A 20425-nucleotide genomic window follows, 5' to 3' on the forward strand; every position below is an offset into this window, starting at 1 on the left:
GTAGCAGGTTTTGTTACAGAAATCTAATTTTTCACAGCTTAAAGCAACTTCCAAGCTTTCACGACTCAACTGTCTCATGGTTTGGTTTTCACTCTTGTCTGTGTTGTCACTCAACTGTTACATTGTACAAAAATTCCTCACCCGCACAAGTGCTGCTTTTCCTACAGCTATGGAGTGCTCCCCTTTCAGGACCACTTTATGGAATTGATCATAGGTCATACCTAGTTAGTCTTAGATATTTGGGTTCTATATCCTGCTTTGGGGGGCTTTCCCACAATTCCCATTTGACCGACTTTAGCAAAAGGGTAACCAGGATATCTGATGGGGCAGGGGAAGGGTGTTAAGTCAGTTACATTGATTCATTCCCTCTTGATCACAGGTTGTGATCCCAAGAATTTTCCCCTTTTTTACACAAGAGATGACTCCTGTCCAAGACTGATCATTGCCCTCTCCAGAATGTGACAGCTGCTGAGATCTTCAGTCAAGCAGGTAAATTCCGTAGGATTTGATAGGATGGGTTGGATTGCACCTTAAGGATTACCTTGTTCTACTCCCCTGCCATGGGCAGGGACACCTTCCACTAGACCAGATTGCTCCAAGCCCCGTCCAACCTGGCCTTGAACACTTCCAGGGTTGGGGCAGTTGTACTAATACAGACTTAGTAGCCATTTCCTGAGTACTACTCACACTAACTGGCTACAATTCATCTGTATCAATTACACCAACAGCGGCACAGGGGTAAAGATAAAGTTCACTGAAATGTAAATTTGTCAATGACATTGGACAATCTCTCTACTCAAACTAGAGTAGTTGTTTTAGGACTATCTCTATAAACTGATTCAAACACTACAGGATCAGGGGCAGAAAATTGATGACCATGAGTTTCTTAGCTGAATTAATCACTTAAACTTACTTAATCAAGAAATATTTATGTTGAGAGAATATGTTGGCAGTACTTCATGGAAGTAAAGCAGGTAAGAATTGTTTTCAACTCTTGATTTTGCTGCCTACTAATTGTACAGTGACAAGCTCAGAGGATAAAAATAGCACCAAGAATTAAGAAAGCATCTCGTTGTCTGCACTCCTGCTTCTTCCAACTTCCAGCAGCTGGATCAGCCAGAACGACTAAAGTGCCGTATAGATGGTACAAGCAAACTGTGAGTAACCAATATGTAGCTTTTGGTTTGTTGGAAGCATTTTAAAAATAAAACCAGGCTTGATGAGTAGGAGGCAATACATAATAATCTGAAGCTTTTCTGTTATGAACATGTTCATTTTTCCTGTAAAAATGCCATCAGTAATTCCCACCACTAGCTGGGGCTCAGGTACAGCTTACTGAGTGTGCAGTTATCATGCATCTGTATCAGTCTGCAGTGAGGAGTCTTTCTGCTTGTGCATTTCTTTACCCACTGGTTTTTGTCAGATGTATGAAATCTGAAGTCATTCTTGTGGCTCTTGATGACTTTTCTGCACGAAATGCAAGCATGGTTTACCTTCTCAATAATTCTATTGCTACTTTCCCCTCAGTCAAGCATGCTTATTGTGTTAGTAAGTTAAGTATTAATCATGACAAAATGAGCTACAAGAATTCATTAGGAAAATTGTTTTCAAGGAGAAACTTCATAGTTATGAGTTAAACATTTCTTGACTTCAGCCTTTCCAGGTTTAAATGAACAGGTGGCAGGGTTTGCCTCCCTGTGAGAGGTGGTTAGTAGTAATGTATGCTTTTATGATCTCATTAATATTTTGTCTATTACAAGGACACAGATCTTAATGCCAGGATTAGTTTCCTCAGGCTAAGTCCAGGTGTGGATCACAGAGAGAACTTCAAACAGCAACTTACACCAAATAAATTCTTTCACTACTTTATAACAGGCAGCCTTTGCTGCACTGTAAAAGTGAGCTGTGCTTTTTATATACAACTTGCCTTTTTAAGGGCTGGCTTTTAGGTCAAAATCTCTCGTACCACCTATATCTAATGCTTTGTCTGAGTGATGAGAAGTGGAATTTTCTCAATTCTGTTTGTCTAAACAATTTGTATGGGTGTAGGCAGGAAAACAGCTCTGGCTGTCCTTATTTCTCAGTAAATTGCCTCAGTGCCTGATGTACAGAAAAGGACATTCCTTCAAGAAGGAAGTTAGAATGTACTACACAGTGCTCAGCTATTGCTGCTTATTCAACTCCTGTGGGGTTTATTCCTGTGGTGGATAGGAAATGAGGAAGAGCTGACATTCCTGTCTCTTTTCCCTTAAGCACACCTGCTGAACCTGCTAATTCCTTCCCTGTTTCCTGCATAGGATGAATCAAATGTCATGAGGCAAAATGACCACAGGACTCAAACGAATGTGTTATTTGAGGATAACATGGTTCATAAAGGCAGGAAATGGAGTTGCTTCGCAGCTCAAATGAGACATACATTACTGATTTCCTAAGACAAACATCAGCATGTTTAAAATTGACTTGTTAGAAAATGTTTAGTAATTCTGGAGGGAAGAAGGGAGTGTTTTAATAAGGATTTAAGTTCGCCCACTTCTAATCAATGACTTAACACAGTTGCTGGTCAGTATTTCCTTCATGCTATGACCAGTAATTTAGTTAAAGGGCTTGTGTAGTACAATGAAATCCATGTTCTTAGATAGCTTCCAGCTCTGCACAGGAGAAAGAAGCCCCAGGGTTCTCTGAAGAGTAGGACAGATTCTTTGTACCATTTTCCCCTTCAAAACCCAGCTGTCACTGGACTTGTTCCATCAGTATCACTCTTACTGCTTTTCCTATTGGAAGATAAGGCTGTAACATTTTTAAGATTTCTTTTTCCCCTGATGCAAGTTCATCTGAATATGTGGGTTAACATCTGAAGTAGCCCTGCAGGCTGGCAAGTCCATTGTTCGATTTTAGCTCAAGCTGGAAATGTGAATGAAAATTAAATTTTAGTGAAGACAAAGTGTTGCAGTTCTCTACTTTCCCTTCTGCTTCCATTTTCCTCTTTTTTTGTGGATGTCACTGTTTGGTTTTGGTTCTGAACTCTCAATAATCACTCATCCTTGCCAACTGCCTTCTGGAGACAGAACACAGCTTTGAAAATGCATGGAATGTGCAGCACTCCTTGCCTGCTAAGACATTTGCCAGCTTAGCATTTACCGGAGTCTGAAAATCTGACTTCTCAAGCCTGGAAGAGCTGAACAAGCTCCATGATTGAATGGGGATCTTTGTGTTGCAGCCCAACTGTTTGTTGCAGAGCAGGGGGAGCTGTGGGTTTGGTCTGATGCCTAAATCCACAAGGCCTGGACAAAGACACATGGCCAGTGTGATGCTCGGTTTATTTATCCATAAATACCTCCACGCTGCAGCTGTGAAAAGTGTACAAAGCATTAATTCAGCCTTCTCATTATGGCACCTGGTGTCAAGTTACAGATCCCCTGTTACCTTCTGCATCCGTCAGAAGTTGTCAAACAAAACCAAGTGCTGGGAATTTCAGTATGATTAATCCTTTATCTTAAAAAAGCTGTCTGCAGAAGGATGGGTATGGCCATCTGATACTTCAGCTGGTGAAGTAGGTGAGTACAAATAGGTGTAACAATGTCTTCAGGCACAGTGCAGGCCAGATAAGACATAAGCTTTAGAGTGGTTCAGCAGCATCTACACTGCAGAACTTCAGCTGGTGGCAGAGGATTTAATTTTAGATTGCTCTTCATCAAAAGCAACCCAACCACACTTCTGACCTGAGTGTCTTGGAGATTCAATAGGTTGCTTTTTTGCTCTGTATCCTTTGTTCCTAAGTTATATTAAAGAATATTAAGGATGATGTTACCATAAAATATAATCGAACATCATTTTATTGGAACTAATATAAAGCTGTGACAGGACTAATGTTTTAATGTTTAAAGATTCCTGGGTTGGTGGCTTTTCTCTTATCTGTGTTACAACCTTTGGCAAGTCACTTCATCTGGTAGTACTTGGCATCCTCCTGTGAATGATGCATCAGTGCCTTTGAGTTTGAACTCTTTACAGAGGTGTTAATGTGCAGGGTGTCCTCACTTTTTAATAAAATAAGATGTGGTTAAGATAGTAGCAATGGCATACTGCAGTACTCCTAAAATAATAAGCCATTACTGCATGTTTTAATTGGTATTTAATTATAAATGAACATTTCTTAAATTTATAGGAGTAAGTCAATCTCCATAATTCTTCTGGTGCACACTTCATTATTGCTGGTTTTATTGAATTCATTCTTCTGACATTTTCTGTTCTTACAGGAAAAACACACCTTAAATGAGCTCTTGTAAGAACTGCTGTATTAATGGCCAGAACTATTATAAATACTGATGCATCGAGTCGCTGCTTTCATAGTTGCTACTGCTGTGTATCTTCCCCACAGACACAAATGCAAGGGGACAACTATGTTTATGATATTTTTTAGTGACATCTGGCATTCTCACAGGAAGCCTGGTGCCTGCTTGTCTGTTCGGAGGAGCCACATTCATGACTCAAAGCCAAGCTGCAAAAGGGAACATTATTGTTACTAACTCTAAAGGAATGAATATGATCAGGAGTGAGGGCTTTAACTTAAAAGCAAGTGTTGATTTATTGAGTGCTGTTCCCTGTGAATAAAAGTCAAGCTTGGCCAGCTGGGGAAAGTATGGAGCTGTTGTTTCCTCGTGTGTTCTCATGCATAGGAAGTCTCCTGACCTTGGGCCTTGGTTATACAAGCGTGTACCGATCACTCATTTCAGCTCACAGAAGGATTTGCCCTAGGACAATGTGTTGTTTGACTTCTCGCAAAGCAGAAAAGGTCCCATCTTCCGCAGAAATTCTACCAAAAACCTGCATAGTTCAACACACCTTTGAGGTCCTGAGCTAGTAATGGGAAGCTGGAAAATGCACGGCAATGACAGCTCAGTCACAGAATACTGCAGTAGATTCATGTGAAATACAAACCTCTGTGTGTATTTTTAGTCTGCATTTCCAAAACATCTGTATAATGAAATTACAGATGGATTAAATTAAGGATTCAGTATCACATAGATACATAACAAATGTGCAAGATTTCCATGAATTTTCTGTAGTTTCTTGAGGTTTGCTTGAAGCTGACCAGAATGTTCTGCACTTGAGATTTCTAGGCAGCAAGGTGTATGAATCGTCAGAATATTGAATGTATCAGTGGAGCAGCAGTTGCTGGATTTTCAAAATAAGAGATGTCTTCTGGTTCTTCAGAGTCCTTGCTTTCTTTAGCCATATATACTGCGTATCCTGGACTCCAACTGCTAATTGGAAGGAAATTGTCTTCATGTTTTTGTAGGTTCAGATTTAGTGCAGCACAATATTTAGTACTGAGTTTCCAGTGCTGGAAGCCCCCTAAATGTTTCAGTGGATCATGGGCAATTTGGTCAAGGGTTGATTTTTTTACCTAAGATTAAAAAAACTTGCTTTCAATTAGGGGGTAGACTATAAAGGCACAGTTAAGACTAGAAAAATTAAGTAGTTGTTACATGAAGTTAAAATGGCTTCTGGAGTAGGAACAAAGCACAGTGTCCTTGAGCAGAAGGCTGCCTGTTCAACTGTTCTGTCCCTGATCCAGGAAAACTCAGAACTGCCCAGAAGGGTTCTCTGCTATACATTTTTCAAACGGGGGGCTTGTTACTACTGGTGTCATAAGAAAGGTTTCTTCATTTTGGTATTTGCAAATTAGCAGTGACTGAGCTGATGCAGAAGAAACTGGTGACATCTGTGCTATTCCCTCCAACGGGTGAATAATTCATAATTCCATATGCCATGCATTTGAGCAGGCATCAGAGCACCTTATGGGGTAGTTCTCAGTACAGACAAGAAATCGTTAAATTGGAGCTAACAGAAATTAATATTCTTTGGCTGTAAGAAGAAAAAACTGTAATTTTCCTGCTTTCATATGAATTTACACAAAGATAAAGCATAAGCTTACTCCTTGGTCACAGACTGAGCATTTCATCGCATCTACTCCAGAACTAACTAAGGACTTCTGAATTAGTTTTCTCTCATATGTCTTGTTTTCAATTATAGTTTCACTTATCAGTGTCAAATGAGTTGGTTGTAGACATTGCACTGATAAGACACTGATAAGTAGCAAAATAAGTCAGGAAAATTGAAGGAAGTTTAAGACATTTTACTTTTTTAAAAAATAAAACCAAGAACAATTATTGTAAAATAATACAGTTTATATTATGATTTTTATTTCTGAAGCTTGTAGCGATATGATAGTTCAACACACATGAAAGAAACAGAAAAGCAAACACAGATAAGCTGACATTTAGCAAATGGTGACCATATTGATTATCATGACTGAAGTGCCATAAAATATAGGAAACCTGATGCACTGCAGCCACTTGACATGCAAAGCCTTTGCCCTGAGCTCTGCACATTCAGGTCGTGCTGCACTAAATATGCCCCAGAAAAGCTGCAGACTCCAAAGATGCATTATACCTCAGTGACACATTCTGACCTGGTGTTGCACATGTTGTCAAACAAATCTACTGTACAGTTAGAAAATGGGACAGGCATAAAGAAAAAGATGGTGTATGCTAATTAAAAAGCTTCTACACATCAGCTCTAAAGTGACCCATCAAAACTGGGTATTTTCCAAGCACCCCTTAATTCAGGATGTGTATTTCAATTCCTGCGTGTCTCCACAGCAAGGGAAGGCAGGAAATTCCTGATGCCATAGTCAGGCGAGCAAGCTTTCGCTTGGTAGGTCAGTTCCAGCCAGACCTACCATATTTTGCCACAAAATAACATTAAGTATCAAGAGCAGAAAATCTGTATCAGTAGTGGAAAGATTTTAGCTTAGAATACCCAGTATTTTCCTAATTTGTAAATAACTGGTTCTCTCTGAAGCTAATTCCTCCATTTTGATACATCATGTGGTAGATGAACATGCCAGAAGCACTTAACCAGTCAAAAACACGGGGGTTTTTTTGTTTTAAAAGAATACATATCATGTAATGTGAAATAGTCTTTGGTAGCATTTAAAACCCAAGCATATAATACCTGCAAAATCACATTTCAGATGTACATCTCTTTGCTGCAGGGTTTTTTCTTACTGCAAAATCTTTTTCTTCTAGTAAACTTCTGGTTAGTAAAAAATCCTATGAAATGTTCCATACTCTGGGGGGGGGGGGGGGGGGGGGGGGGTGAGGGTGGTCCTTAGAGTTGTGTGGTATCCCCATAGATCTGAAATTCTTTGACTATATTTTCCATGGATCATCTTCTCACACAAATATAGGAATAGTCTTTAGTTTGTGTAAAATAAGAAGCACTTGTATTTTCTGGCATAGAATGGCATGGTTGCTTGTTTCAACTGTCTTTAGGGCCTGGAAAACAAAAAGTAGACATTCTATTGTTCATCATTACTTAAATGTAATGTTCTTTTTTCCTCCCTCTCTTTGTCTTTCCTAACACCTCTTTATTTCTTTTCTTAGTACCTATTTTGGTTTCTCCTGGTGCACGGTATCTGTTCAATTTTCTGGGGCTTTCTTATTCCTTCAGAGTTTGTAAAATCTGTTTAGATGTGCGTGGCACCAAAAAATACGGTAGAGATCACTTCCCAATGTTCACATGTTATCCACTACTTCTGGAACTTAGTCCTGTAGTGCTTCCTAGTGAATTTTACCTCTGTGCACCAGAGTAATCCCAGCCCCAAGCACCTGATATTATAACAGCACATGCACACTATCTGGGAAATTCTTCTGAAGCACATGAGAGCATGCAGGCCCCACACCACACAGGCAGCTCTTGCTGGGTCTGTCTGAGGCCCTGTATAACAGGAAAATAGCTTGTTTTATCAAAATAGAAACCTTAGAAATTTCCCAAGCGATTCCTGTGACCCTGCTCAGAAGAAGATGCTTGTCAAAAAAGCCTGATGAGTAGTTTACTTACGAGTACCTGCCTGACATCTTCCTTGCAACAGCAATTATTATTCCTGCAAGGATTCCAACTGCAACAATGATTCCAATAATTATTCCAACCAGTGCAGTTGTTCCCAGACCACCTGAAAGAAGAAATTTGGAATGTTAGCATGTATCTCATGGAGACCATTGATAAGAGGCTACTGATAGACCTGATGCTGTTCTGCTGCATCCCACTCCTTGGGGAAATTTCTTACTATCTTGTGAATTCTGAAGTAGGTTTGGATGTTCAGCAGCCTGCAAACATGCCTTTGGCTGAAGGGCTCCATATGGACGTTGGTATGGAGACAGAGATCAGGTGAACCCGGGAAGGCAGTTCAGGGAGCAGGCTGTGCCTCCTCCTGAACTTTTACTTAATGGCATGGGTACAGGAAGGGCTGCTGGAAGGGGAGTTGCCTGGTAGGTGTGTTCCCCCTTGTCATTATAAGCAAATCTTCTGTTTAATACCTTCATCAGTTTTCTCTGGTTCCCCACTCCGTTCACCTGTAAAGCCAGAGAGACAATAATTACTCGCTCTGCTTTGTAACAGTGTTACATTCCAATTTGTAAGGCTATATCCAAGGAAAACTTTTATTGACTCTGTCACAATGGTTTGAAGTTGTTCTTTTGATAGGAAGTGAGCAAATGAAGTTTGAGAGAGTATTTGAGATTTCCAGATATTGTTTAGTAGATGGCAGTAGAACTTTGATATATGAAAACAAAAATGAAAGGGTTTTTTACCATCGACACTTTCTGTGTTAACTTCATAAGCAGTAGAATTTTCACTTTCCCCCTCCAGGACAAAGGCACTTTCCGTGGTCTTCAGGTGTCCAATCTGCAAGAGATTTGTTACATTGTGTAGTCTTGTGGGCAGTTACAAGAAGTGGGAGGAAAAGAGGGAAAAGAAAACCTGAGTACATTCAGTCTTCATGTATAAAGTAGCATTTAAATTTCTTAGTCTGTCAGGTGTGGATGCTTTTTTAGCTGTCACTGCTCAAGTTTGACATGTGTACAGCAACCAAAACAAACCAAGATAAGCTGATTTGTCTTCCCAGCTAGAGGCTTTCTACATCAGATCTCTTGGTAGGACTGCAAAAGGTGTAGGAGGCCGCAGAATTTTGCAGACCTGCCTTTTTTCATTGGTTTTTTAAAAGTAGTTTGTGAGTTTAGTTTCAGTGAAACTGCTTGGGAGATACTGAATTGGAAGAGGTGGGAGGTGGCAGGGAATAAGCAGGTAGCATAAAGGATCTTTTATTTAGCATATATACTCACCACTGTTGGAAATTCTTCAAATTCTGTGTCATTTCTGTCTCTGAAATCAATTGTTGCACTTTCTTCTCCTTCTAGAACTGAGCTTGCTAAATAAAATTTTAGAAATTGAGTCAGGATTTTACTTGGTAGTCACATGTTCTGGCTCCTCTGACAAATAAACTTTGTTAAACATGACCTCTGTGTAGTGTTCTCTCTCCCTGTCCCTGCCCACCTGGGAATGGGACATTTTTTTTTATAAGTCTGAATTCTGTTATACTCTTGTCCAAAGCAGTAGGACAAAAAGCTTAAATACCCATCACTTAACTCTGGCACAACCTTGAAACATACTGGTTATTAACATTTTGTCCAAGAAATTATTTCCTTTTTTATTAAGAAAAGATTCCCCAAAGTGGATGTGATTATTCCAGATTTCAAGCTAAACATTAGCTTAAGTATTGGGATAGATTACTTCAAGCATCTTCCATTTTCTAAAATAATAAAAGCTTTCTCACATCTTTCAGCTCAGCCCCAGCTGCAACCTTTATTTTTAGAGCTGCCACCAATGCTTATGGGTGCAGCTATAGTTGGAAATATTCCTACACAAAGTAGTCCTGAGGCTTTCCTAAAGTTGCAAACCTTAGTTGCCATAATTTGAATTTTTAGATAACAATGTAAGGCCTTTTTTTTTTTTTTTTTTTTTTTTAATTCTAGACCCCTAGTTCATCTGTGCTCTTTGATAAAATGGATCTTTAGATTTTTGGCCACGCAGTGCTGTTAATTTACAAATACAGCAAGAATTCCTCAGTAGGGAAATGAGCTGGAACAAGGTAGAACAGGAGATACATGGCTGTGTGGAGATAACTGGCAGTACCAAGAATGTGCTGAAAATGTAAGTATTATTTAATTCAATTTCTTACTGATTCATAAACCTGTGACAGGCAGAGTGTGATGTTAATGTGGTGTGAGATCTCCTGGGAGTTTGTAATTCCTGGTGATTACAAAGCCAGGTGAGGCTGCTTGTCCTGCTGGGGCATAAAGGTTCCGCTAATTCCAGAGACTAGTGCTGAAAGTGAAGCAAAGAGCTGATAGTAGGTGTTGTTCTGAGCAAGTACTTAAGGCAAAAAAAGCACTAAAAACTTCTGAAAAAATCTTTCCTGGATTCAAGTTTTGCATGTAACTTCCATTTGTCAAAGCTATTCGCAGAAGTTCTTTTAAAAAATGAAAATTACTGTACCGTTTGAATATCTTATGTATGAGAAATATTCACAACCTCTTTGTTTTATTAAATTGTAACACTGTTTCTACTAATTACACTTTTTATTTAGTGACCTGAAAACATTCTCATCTCCTCTGCATATGAAGTTAGACAACTTCTAAATTGTTAGTTTTGTTCCAAATACTTTTTATGAAAAACTTTACTGCTCCTAAATGCACCCCACTTGTTTTATATATGATATAGAGACAAGTAAACAGCTTTTGTTCTGTGACTGAAATCAGAAAGGATGGGCATTTTGCTCGATATCAGTCAAAAATGAAAAGAAAGGATAGAATCTCTTTAGATCAGCTGTGCAGATATCATTTGGAAATTGTTTTTCTTTAGTCAGGAGTTCCATTTAACTTTTGTTCATTTTTACCTGCTCCTTTTAATACAAAAATGTTATTTAAAATAAAAATTCCAATATTTAATTTTAAAATTGGTAAAAAAACGTACTGGCAGCTTAAAGGAAATTTTTCATACAGAAGATGAATGATTTGGCATTGAGGAAAAAAAATCTGGTTTTGCTCGAAACTCTCATTTGAAATCTACTGGAAACTTGCAAATATTTTTCCTTTGTTCCCAAAACTGTTTTCTGAACCAAAATAGAAAATTTTTATCCATCCCCACCAATGTAAGACTGAGAGCTTTGTCCCTTTGCCAAGAGACCAAACACTGAACTAAACTTAGATTTCTAATTCCATGTTTACTGAAGTAAATAGAATTTTGTATTTCTGTATCCTTCTAAGCCTGAATACAGATACAGTTTCTATTTAGGAGCCAAAATGATCTACTGGTAGTACTTTAGGCAGTAGCAGATGAAGAAACTATATTCATGTTATGCCAACACGAGGCCAAATATAGTGGCTAATTAAGCCAGTCAGTCTCCCAGAAATCACCTTATAATCCATGGAAAGACTAGAACAGGGTAAATCAGAGTTCCAAGTTAGATGGTAAAAGTAATGGTTTGGTCATTTTTGATTGAAATACTCCAGGTATTGTTGAAGTAGCATAAAGGGGCTGACTTTTTGTTGTATATTTAGACACTTTCTAAATGTTAGTGTGATTTAAGATATAGCACTACTTTATAATCCTTTTTTTTGCTTATAAAATAATATCTTAAAAATACAGTATTGTGGTGTACAATCATGGCTATGTAAATGTTAAGGGTGAACAAAGAAATAGCAATAGAACTCAGCAGCACAAATGTGTATGAATCAGTTTACCTTGTAATCCCAGTCAGAACCGAAGAAACATCCCTTATTCACTAGTTGAAAATAAACACAGATGGAGAAAACCAATTACTAGAGGAAAATCCACCAGTAGAAGGTGAAATAAATTTTGTATGTTAACAACAAGCAGCTTATTGGGAGAAGCTGCTTATACTCCTGGCATGGCAGTGGCTTTTAGCCCTGAAAAGTTGCCTGATAGTGAAGGCAGGAAAGGAAAGTGTGTCACACAGCAAAGGCGTGAAGAATTAGTGAATGTCACAAAGAAAAATAAAATAAATATTCTTCTGTGTGTGATACTTGTTGCAGATCCTTAGCCATGAGTGGCATGTAGAAAACCTATTTCAGTGCCTTTGCCCTCACAGTACCGTGATTGACAAAAGGAGGTGGCCCAGATTAATCTTGCCTAATTTTAGGTTCTTAATAAAGGCACCTAAATAAAGTGTCTGCTTGCCCTTATCTTCTTTTATAGTCTGTAGGGAAAAATAAATACCTCTAGAAGATAATTCAGCACACCTGAGATTTAGGTCATCCTTGGTAGCACTGCCTTTCCTTAACTGCAAGGGGAAACTGGAATACATAGGCTCCCCTATGAACTACCCAAAGCTCAGACTGATCTGATTTCTGTCAGTCTGAAGGTCTTGCCCCAGCCCTGTTCAAGCTGAGGTTCTGTATCTGATGCAGAATACTCCCTGGACTCTGTTTCCAGGTTCACTTTGGACAGACAGTGGAGGTGGCTGGGTGGTGGTTAAACAGACACTACCAAATTATTACCCAGAGAAAGACTGGGAGGCAATTTATTATCAGTGTTTCACATTTGTAGGAAGGAATACTGGATATTAGACAGCTCTTCATCAGAGAAAGTCATAATGAAGTTAAATATTGAAATTAAATTGGGAGACATTATTGGACTTTAAGCTTCTTTCACTGTACCCAGTACAAGGCTCTGCACCACTGACATCAAAGGGAATATAAATGGGATTTAAGGGGTGTGTGCTTGTGTCATTTCTTGGTTTCATCTGATGTGGGCCAAATGTAGCAAAAGTCAGGGTTAAGTGGTGCTTCTGCATGTGTTCTTAATCTTATCTTAGAGGAGGTTGTAAATAAAAACATTGCCTCACTGTGCTGGGGCTGTCTCCAAGGAGCTTCCTCTGTTTGCAGCTATACATTGCTGCAGATGTGAATTAATCATTGCATCCCGTCCTGCCAACGTTCCAGCTGGGAGCCTTTCAGTTCAAAGTCCCAGCTGCTCTCAGGCTGCAGCTTCTCACACCAGGACAAAATTCGATGTCTTTAAAAGTTTAATACCACTTTGAAAACCTCCCATGCTTAAGCATCCCATGACCCCCTTAGGGGAAGCTGAGCTCACTACTTCCATGCACAGAGTGACAGTTTACTAGAGAAACCTCTTAGGGCTGCTTTCAAAGCACAGTGGTTGTGTTGGAAAGGAGAGGGAGTTGTAAAACTGTTGTTCATTAGCATTTCTTTCAGGTATCTCCAAAACCAACAAAGATACTTCTGAAGATGAAAAACGTTGTAGGATGTTGTTTCTTTCCTCACATAAACCTGAATAAACCCAAACACTAGTGGGTAAAGGGAGTTGTAAGCCTGTATTTTAGCTTAGTCCTTGAAATAGGAAGCCTGCAAAATAGAATGTTTCCATTTCTGATAAGAGACCAGGAGATAAAAATGGCAAACCTTACAGGATTCCCTCTAGCAAGAACTGCAATAATCCTTTGCTCATTGCCCTCTGCTTCTACTTGGGGAAAAAAAAAAAAAAAGAAAAAAACCAGCTTCAGTTATTTATAACAGCTAAATATATTAGCTAGCAGAGAGTTTAGCAGGATGGGTCACTTGGGACATATCACTTTTCTGTTGGAGATGTAACTGAGCAAACATCTGGAGCTGACTGATGGTTGTCAGTATCTGCTTCCGGAATTGTTACAGACCAAGTGGTGTTGTTTGAAGGATTGTGTATGGATGTGTGTGTTGGCCATCCTGTTTTGACTGCATTTTATTCAGCATTTATGTCCTGATACAGGAATCCCTTTCTGAGGAAGTATTCTTCACTCAGAGACCTTAATTTGATTGTGAGCAAACTTAGCCTTAGTCAGTATCTCATTATTGGAATTAGTTCGGTTGTAGTTCAGTGAAAACTTCTATTCATGGTGGTGGAGGTTTAACAAAAATGTGTGGTTTGCAAGGGATCTTCCTTTTAAATACAGCAGCTCTGTAAATTTCAGAAGCAATTTCGTCTGTTTTTTGGCTTCACCCTCAATTAAAGTGTATTCCAGAGTCATGTCCAAAACCTACAACATTTGCTTAATTTTGTCTGAAAATAGTTTTCCATTATTTTTACACTTTTGGATATTTTTTTAAAAGTATACAGGTGTCTCTTTTGTTGTGAAATTTTCAACACTGCCAAATCCAGTCCACAAAATTTTTTGTACTTTGAAAATGCAAGGGTTTGAATAAAATAATATAGTGGATTCTGGGGTCTGAATTTTGCAATTTGAATCTTTGTACAGTTAAAATTTTCAGACTTTAGAAAAGCAGGGAAGTTTGTTAATGAGAACTGAAATTCTCATTTGTACCTGGGGTTCCTGCAAAATCATATCTGCAGTATCCAGAGAGCTCTGTGCCCTTGGCCTGTTTGGGGCCACAACACTGGCATTTTCTTTCTCTGCTAATTCTTTCTGGAAGCTGGAGTAATCTGTCATGCCATTAAAAATCCCCTGGCGTGTATTTAAGTGCCTAGACTGTTGTTCAGGAGAAAGTATGTACTGTCTAAATCCTGAAGTGCTTTCTGCAGTTTCTTTAGACAAAGAGTGACAGCTTTGCTTTATACAACGAAGGAAGCTGGATGACAGAATACCAGAAATTTTGGAAAGTATCTGCCAGTTGGAAAATGGTCGTGAAGCACAAGGAAGGATTTCGCTCAGCCTTATTTAGAGTATGACTGACATTGTTCAGGTATTCCATGTAGCTTGTGATGACAGTGCTTTGCTGATTTGTCAAAAACATTTCCTTTAGTCACCACACCCTGCTACAGATGGGTTTTATTGCTGGGGCTGGCTTAGCCAAAGGAACAAAGCCAGAGTTTAAATCGACAGTGCCAAGTGGCAAAGAACCACTCGGCTGCTCCTCAAGTAAATCACATGTCTTCTGAACGTTACGATATTCTACTGACAGAAAAGCAACCCAAAATGTACTTTAACTGGGCAGCAACTGCTCTTAAGTGCTTGGTGTGTGTCATGACCCCCAGCCAGAGTCACGAAACAAAGCCAGGAGAGGAAAAGCTGGAAACTTCCTAAGCTTTGTCTTATGCATGGTAAAATCAGCCACAGAGCTGTGGGCATTAGGAAGGAAATTACAAACTCCATTACAGGATATTCCTTTAAAATATTCCTTGCAGAACTAGAGATGAGTATTCCGAATGTATGCTTTTAATAATGTTGCTGTGTCAACCTCTGCTTTCTTGTCTACTAAGTACACTTACCCCAGACTTGCTATCCCATGCATGTGGGATAAAATGACTTTTTAACTGAGATTTGCTGCCCCGTGACCCTGTTTCCCTGTTTGCAGTTTTACTAACAGTCTAATTGTTTCCTCTGAGCAGTGAGGGCTGGAACAAAAAGGCTGGACTTGTGATCAAGGTGTAAATGTCTCTTGTATCTTGCTGTAAGTGGCAGAATCACAGAACCACCTTTCACTGCATGGCTGACTAGGAAGGAGAGTTGCAGCCAAGACAAGGAGAAAAGTACAAAACTTGGTGTAAGGGATCAGTAAATTGGACAGATGTGCAGTAGAAAGCAGACATCTGCATACAAGTACTGGGATAGGTAAATGCAACCGAAAGGAATTAAGAAACAACCTCTAATACAGTAATAAACGAATCTTTTCCCTGAATGACTTCCTTCCCTGAACTCTGAGGCTACAGCCATGTGCCCTTTCACAGTTGCCTTGTTGTAGATTACTAACCCTTTGTATCTGCCAGCAGAACCCTTTGCAGGTTCCTCAACTCATTTGTTTGAAATACTCATGCCAGACACTGAGCTGGAAATTCTTAGGTGTTAATTCTGTTCACACAGTGATTTTTGGCTACCTACTTTATATTGCCATGCAGCAGGCAAGTTCCCTTCAAATGTGTTTAGTCTGACTTTTATATTCCGCTGACAATAGGCTAGCTAATGTTTGGATGGGCTTCATAGTCATAAAACCATTGAAATATGGGTTTGGAGTTAAGTGTGTCCCCATTACAGATTTAGTAGTGTCTCAAGCTCTCCTAACAGAGTACATGCCTGGAAATGGTGATGGTGTCACAGCTGAATTGCGCCTTCACAAAGGATTATTCTGATGCAGTTTGTGCTGGATGTTGCAGTGTTTGTAATCAACAAATACAAGGATGGAAAAAACATTAGGAAGTCATAAAGCAACATGAGGATGTGCTCAGCATCAGCTTCTATGTCCTTTGAGAGTTTTTGGACAAGCTTCTGAGATGGAGAGTTGGAAATCAATAGTACATTTGTATTTTTCCTCATTTGTTTCTCTTTAGCACATCCTAGCATACCTATACTCCCAATCCCACATCTTTTTCTGAAATGCTGTTTAAAAAAATTGTACACTGCAGAGCTCTGAGCCTTGCTGTGGGATTAATCCCCATGGAGGGGATGGGCTGTGCACACACAAATCAGAGAGGCCCTTTGAGAAGATCTGGGAGGCTGCAAGTGGTAGGATCTGGCAGCGTTTGGGTTCCATCCTGTAGTCCCTGACCACATCCAGACAAAAAGCAAACAAACCAACAAAATAAACGTGCCACTGAGCCAGCCCATGTGCCCAAGCCGGGCCAGCAGCAGCAGCGGGCATTTCTGTGGTCCACGTGTGACTCACCTCAAGTGACACATGGAGAAACACCACACGGTCCTGTCAGAGCCTCACAGCCTGAAAACCTTCCTGCACTGCCTCATTATCTACCAAAATGCTCTCCAGGTTCTTTGCTGCTTTCTTTTTTTTGTTGTTGTTGCTTTTTTTTTTCAGATGATTTACAAGTCCCCAATCTGAGGTAAATGCATGAATTGGGTGGAAACTGATGAATTGCAGGAGCTGAGAATCTGGCCTCTCTGTTTCCAGTTTTAGTGTGCAGCCTGAGTTAATGAAAGGTCCTCTTGTAAGCCCTTAAATATCACTATTTTCTTTGTTTATGAAGTTACAGATTCAAAAACTAACTGTTGGGATACAGGTGTGCAAACCTCTCTGCTTGCCCAGCCAAGAAGAAAGTGAATTTTATTTGTTCTCTGCTGGTCTTCTGCAAAGACACTGCAAAACACAGTTACACTAACTTGCAGACCTACTAAATGAGATTCAGCAAGATGATTTTCTCCTTTCTGTGATAATTGTTTTGGGTATTGGACATGTAGAGTTATATTCACACCATGAAGAGGCATATATGGGACATGTGTAAGAGTACTCATCATTCTTCATGCAGGATGAAAGGTTGTGTGGTGTTTATTTAGTAGAAAACTGGTTCCCTTTTGAGTCAAATGTGACTGTTCCATCTGCTTGTAGATTTTTTTTACAAACAGCAGTTACAGAATCTGATTTTCAAAAGACTTTAGAGTTGCCTGATTTTATTGTTTAGTTTTGCCACTGAAATAGTGACAAAGTTTGGGTAAATCAGGACTCTTTTGAAACAATCTTTTCTCGTGATTTTGTCAATTCTCTTTATTATGGTTTTGAAAAACAGAAAACTTTTTTCTTTCATAGCTGACTGTAAACTTCAACTTCCTTTCTTAACATATAGACACTTTTTATCTGAATTATCCTGTCCGTTCTTTTACTTTCAGTCCAAACCGAATGTAATGTGACCTAGTATAAACCTGACTTGCACAAGGAGATATAATCTAATATTTGCCTCTAGGTAAGATCAGGCACATGGATAGTTGATACAGCTCAAGTGGCATGTGGCATCTTGTTAAACAATCATGTTAATTTTTGTTCATGTTATGTGACAGCCAACAGAGTAATCTCCTTCCATTCAATGATACAGCACCATGGGAAAGGTTTGGAATCAGGAAATGCATTGCCTCTGCAAAGCACTGGTTTGTATGCTTGTTCAGGCCAACTTCCATCTCAACTCTTTTGGTCTGATTCTGTGTGTGAAGATTTGCCTAAGTTTTGACATGCTGAACAAGATCAGCAGGGCAAAAATGTATCTGCTAATCATACAAAAATAAAAATAAAACCAATAATAATAATAATAGTAGTAGTAATAATAATAATAATCCTTTCAAAAATTGGAAGTATGCTTCCTGATGGAAACAAAGCTGCTTTTCTTGATTTGGTCTCAATCCATAAACTGGAGTGCCCAACCATAAGAAAAGGGTAGCTGCAGGTTTCTTTATGGACTTTTCCAGGTTAAGGGGTATCAGAAGGAGACCTTTTTCCTCTAAAACCTTCAGGCCACACTGTGTTCCCCAGAGGTTTGGGTATCTGGATAAACCCACTCCACCAAGTGCTGTACAAGTCAAGCCTTCTCCCATCTCCCTGTCAGCCAGCAGAGATTGCTGAAGGTGGCATTGTCATTTCATGATTGTTCTAACTTGTAATTGCTGATGGTTATCAGTAAACAGCAGCGATACACACTAAATACTCCAGACTGACTTATTTTATATCTGGAGTCCATTTTCCTGATGTATCCTTTGGAAGTTGTCCTAAATGACTGGCTCCATGTGAAGAAAAAGTCATAAACCCTAAACAGACACGGAAAGCCTTAATATTGTAAACCACATTCTTGATGCAGCTCTGGAGTTCAGTGCAAACTGTACAGGTAATAAAGCAGAGGTAGGATTTTGCAAGCAGGAAGTCTATTTTTTATGGCTAGTAGGGTTTCAGCCTGATCATTGCTGGACTCCTCTCAGAGTTGAGAGCATATACACTTAAGAACTCCCCAAAAGCCTGAAGATGAAGTCTTTTTACCTGTAATTCTGGTATCTTAGATTGCTTAAGGTAATTCTATAAAATAATGGTGGTTTTGCCTCATTTCTGATGTCTTTAAACTTTGGTACATTTAATATTGATGCTTTTTAAGAATAAGGTGGCTGGGTGAGCCTAGAAAACAACTTTTGTGATTTGCCTAGTATCTGTTGATTTTAGTTTTTCTGTGAAATTTTGAAGCATAACTCCAAACTTTCAGCCTCGTATTCTGACATACAGAACACTGTTAGAAGTTTCAAGTCAACGTCCACACATAGTGTATATCCACATAGCTGCATTCTTTCCAGCAGGATGATACTGATTGTTATCAGGCCAAAATCAGGTAGGTTTTTTTTTTTGTTTGGGTCCCCATATCTAAGCCTGATGAGTAGATCTATGCTTTGGAAGACCAGTGGGCTGAGTTTTAAGTCACTGTATTCAGAGCACTGGTACTTGAAACTGCTACGCTGCTACTTGGAACACATTCCATGGCAATGGCAGCTGTAAACCACATTGCCTCATGGCCAATTCATTCACCATGAGTCAAATACTGCTCAGAAAGACTGAGTTTCAAAGTGGCATTCCTGGAATCAAGTAATGGCCAGGGTAATTCTGATTTACTGTTAACAAATCAGACTCTCCTCCTTTAGCTGTAAAAGGACTTAAACTTCTATTTTACCTAAAAGTGTATATTGTATCTTTCTTATAAAATTAAAAATAAATAACTTTCCAGATTAATCTTTTTGGTACATAACACTTCTCAAATCTGTCTTTGGCAATAATTGCCCCTGGTTTAGTTTCCCTCATTGTCTATATTGCTTATGGCTAAGTTAGGCTTAGCAAAGCCTGGCATAAGGCTCAAATTCTGGGCGTCTGTAATGCCTCTAAGCACAGAAGTTAAACTCCTAACTGAAAAGATTTACAAGTTACTTTCATAGAGTTATACCCCTAAGTGTCAGTTAAACTAAATTATTGCTTGCAGAGTCCGCTGTGTGTGTTCCAGTGAGACTGAAGCCATTTCCAAGGGCTGTGGAGGGAGTGACTTCCCTGCCTGCCCATATCCCTCTCCCTCCCTTACAGACACACAGAAAATTCTTTCCTAATACAGTCTTAATCAGCCCATCGAAAACTTTTACTGTGTTTCTTTCCAGATCACAGCTGTAGTAGGTGCCCAGTTGCAGCTTAAGAATTTCAAAAGAAGTTTTACAAACAGGACAGAGTAGCTATGTAGCCTATGAGAGAGCACAGAAACTGTTAAATTACAGGAAATGACTGGAAATAATTGTAACCAAACTTTCTCCTTACCTTCTTGAGCAAGTGCTACAAAAGACACGCTCCCGAGGACGAAGATGAAGAATGGAACTTTAACAAACATCTTTGATCTGCTTACAGTGTCACTTTCCAATCCTGAAACCAGACGGATCCAAATTCTGATTAATTCTTTTAGAGGTATTGGAGAATTGAGATGATAAAAAGAAATCACTGCAAAAAATACTTTGGTATTCCAAATATTCCTTTAGCTGCTCTAGTGAAGAGGAGAGGTTTTCTCAGATGATAACTGAACAGTTAAAGAAAACTGAGTGGAGTCAGAATTATTTTCTTTAGCCAAGGGGTGGGAGCAGCCTAAGGTGGTCCTCAACGAGCAGCCAGGCCCGCCCTCCCCACGCTGTTTGGTCAGGACCAAAATTATGATCTCAGCTCAGGTTTAAAGTTACAGGAGCTGTTGTTGCTTTCAGAAGACTTTTATTTAGCAAAGGGGGAAAAGGAATTTAGGCAAAGCGAGTTGTTCCCTCCCTTCTGCAAAC

The 20425-nt window shown here is 39.3% G+C and overlaps 1 protein-coding gene across 1 annotated transcript; it reads right to left on the reverse strand.

The window, feature by feature from the left end:
- Positions 1-7901: 7901 nt before the first annotated feature.
- On the reverse strand, positions 7902-19995 carry PDPN (podoplanin; the record flags this gene model as incomplete). The annotated part of the gene is made up of 5 exons (XM_082295807.1): positions 7902-8017; positions 8382-8417; positions 8655-8748; positions 9186-9271; positions 19926-19995. 5 exons carry the CDS (start codon positions 19993-19995, stop codon positions 7902-7904), a joined length of 402 nt encoding a protein of 133 aa, XP_082151933.1.
- Between the last annotated feature and the right edge of the window lie 430 nt (positions 19996-20425).

This window comes from Coloeus monedula, assembly GCF_965178545.1.
Source record: "Coloeus monedula genome assembly, chromosome: 22".
NCBI classification, from domain to species: domain Eukaryota; kingdom Metazoa; phylum Chordata; class Aves; order Passeriformes; family Corvidae; genus Coloeus; species Coloeus monedula.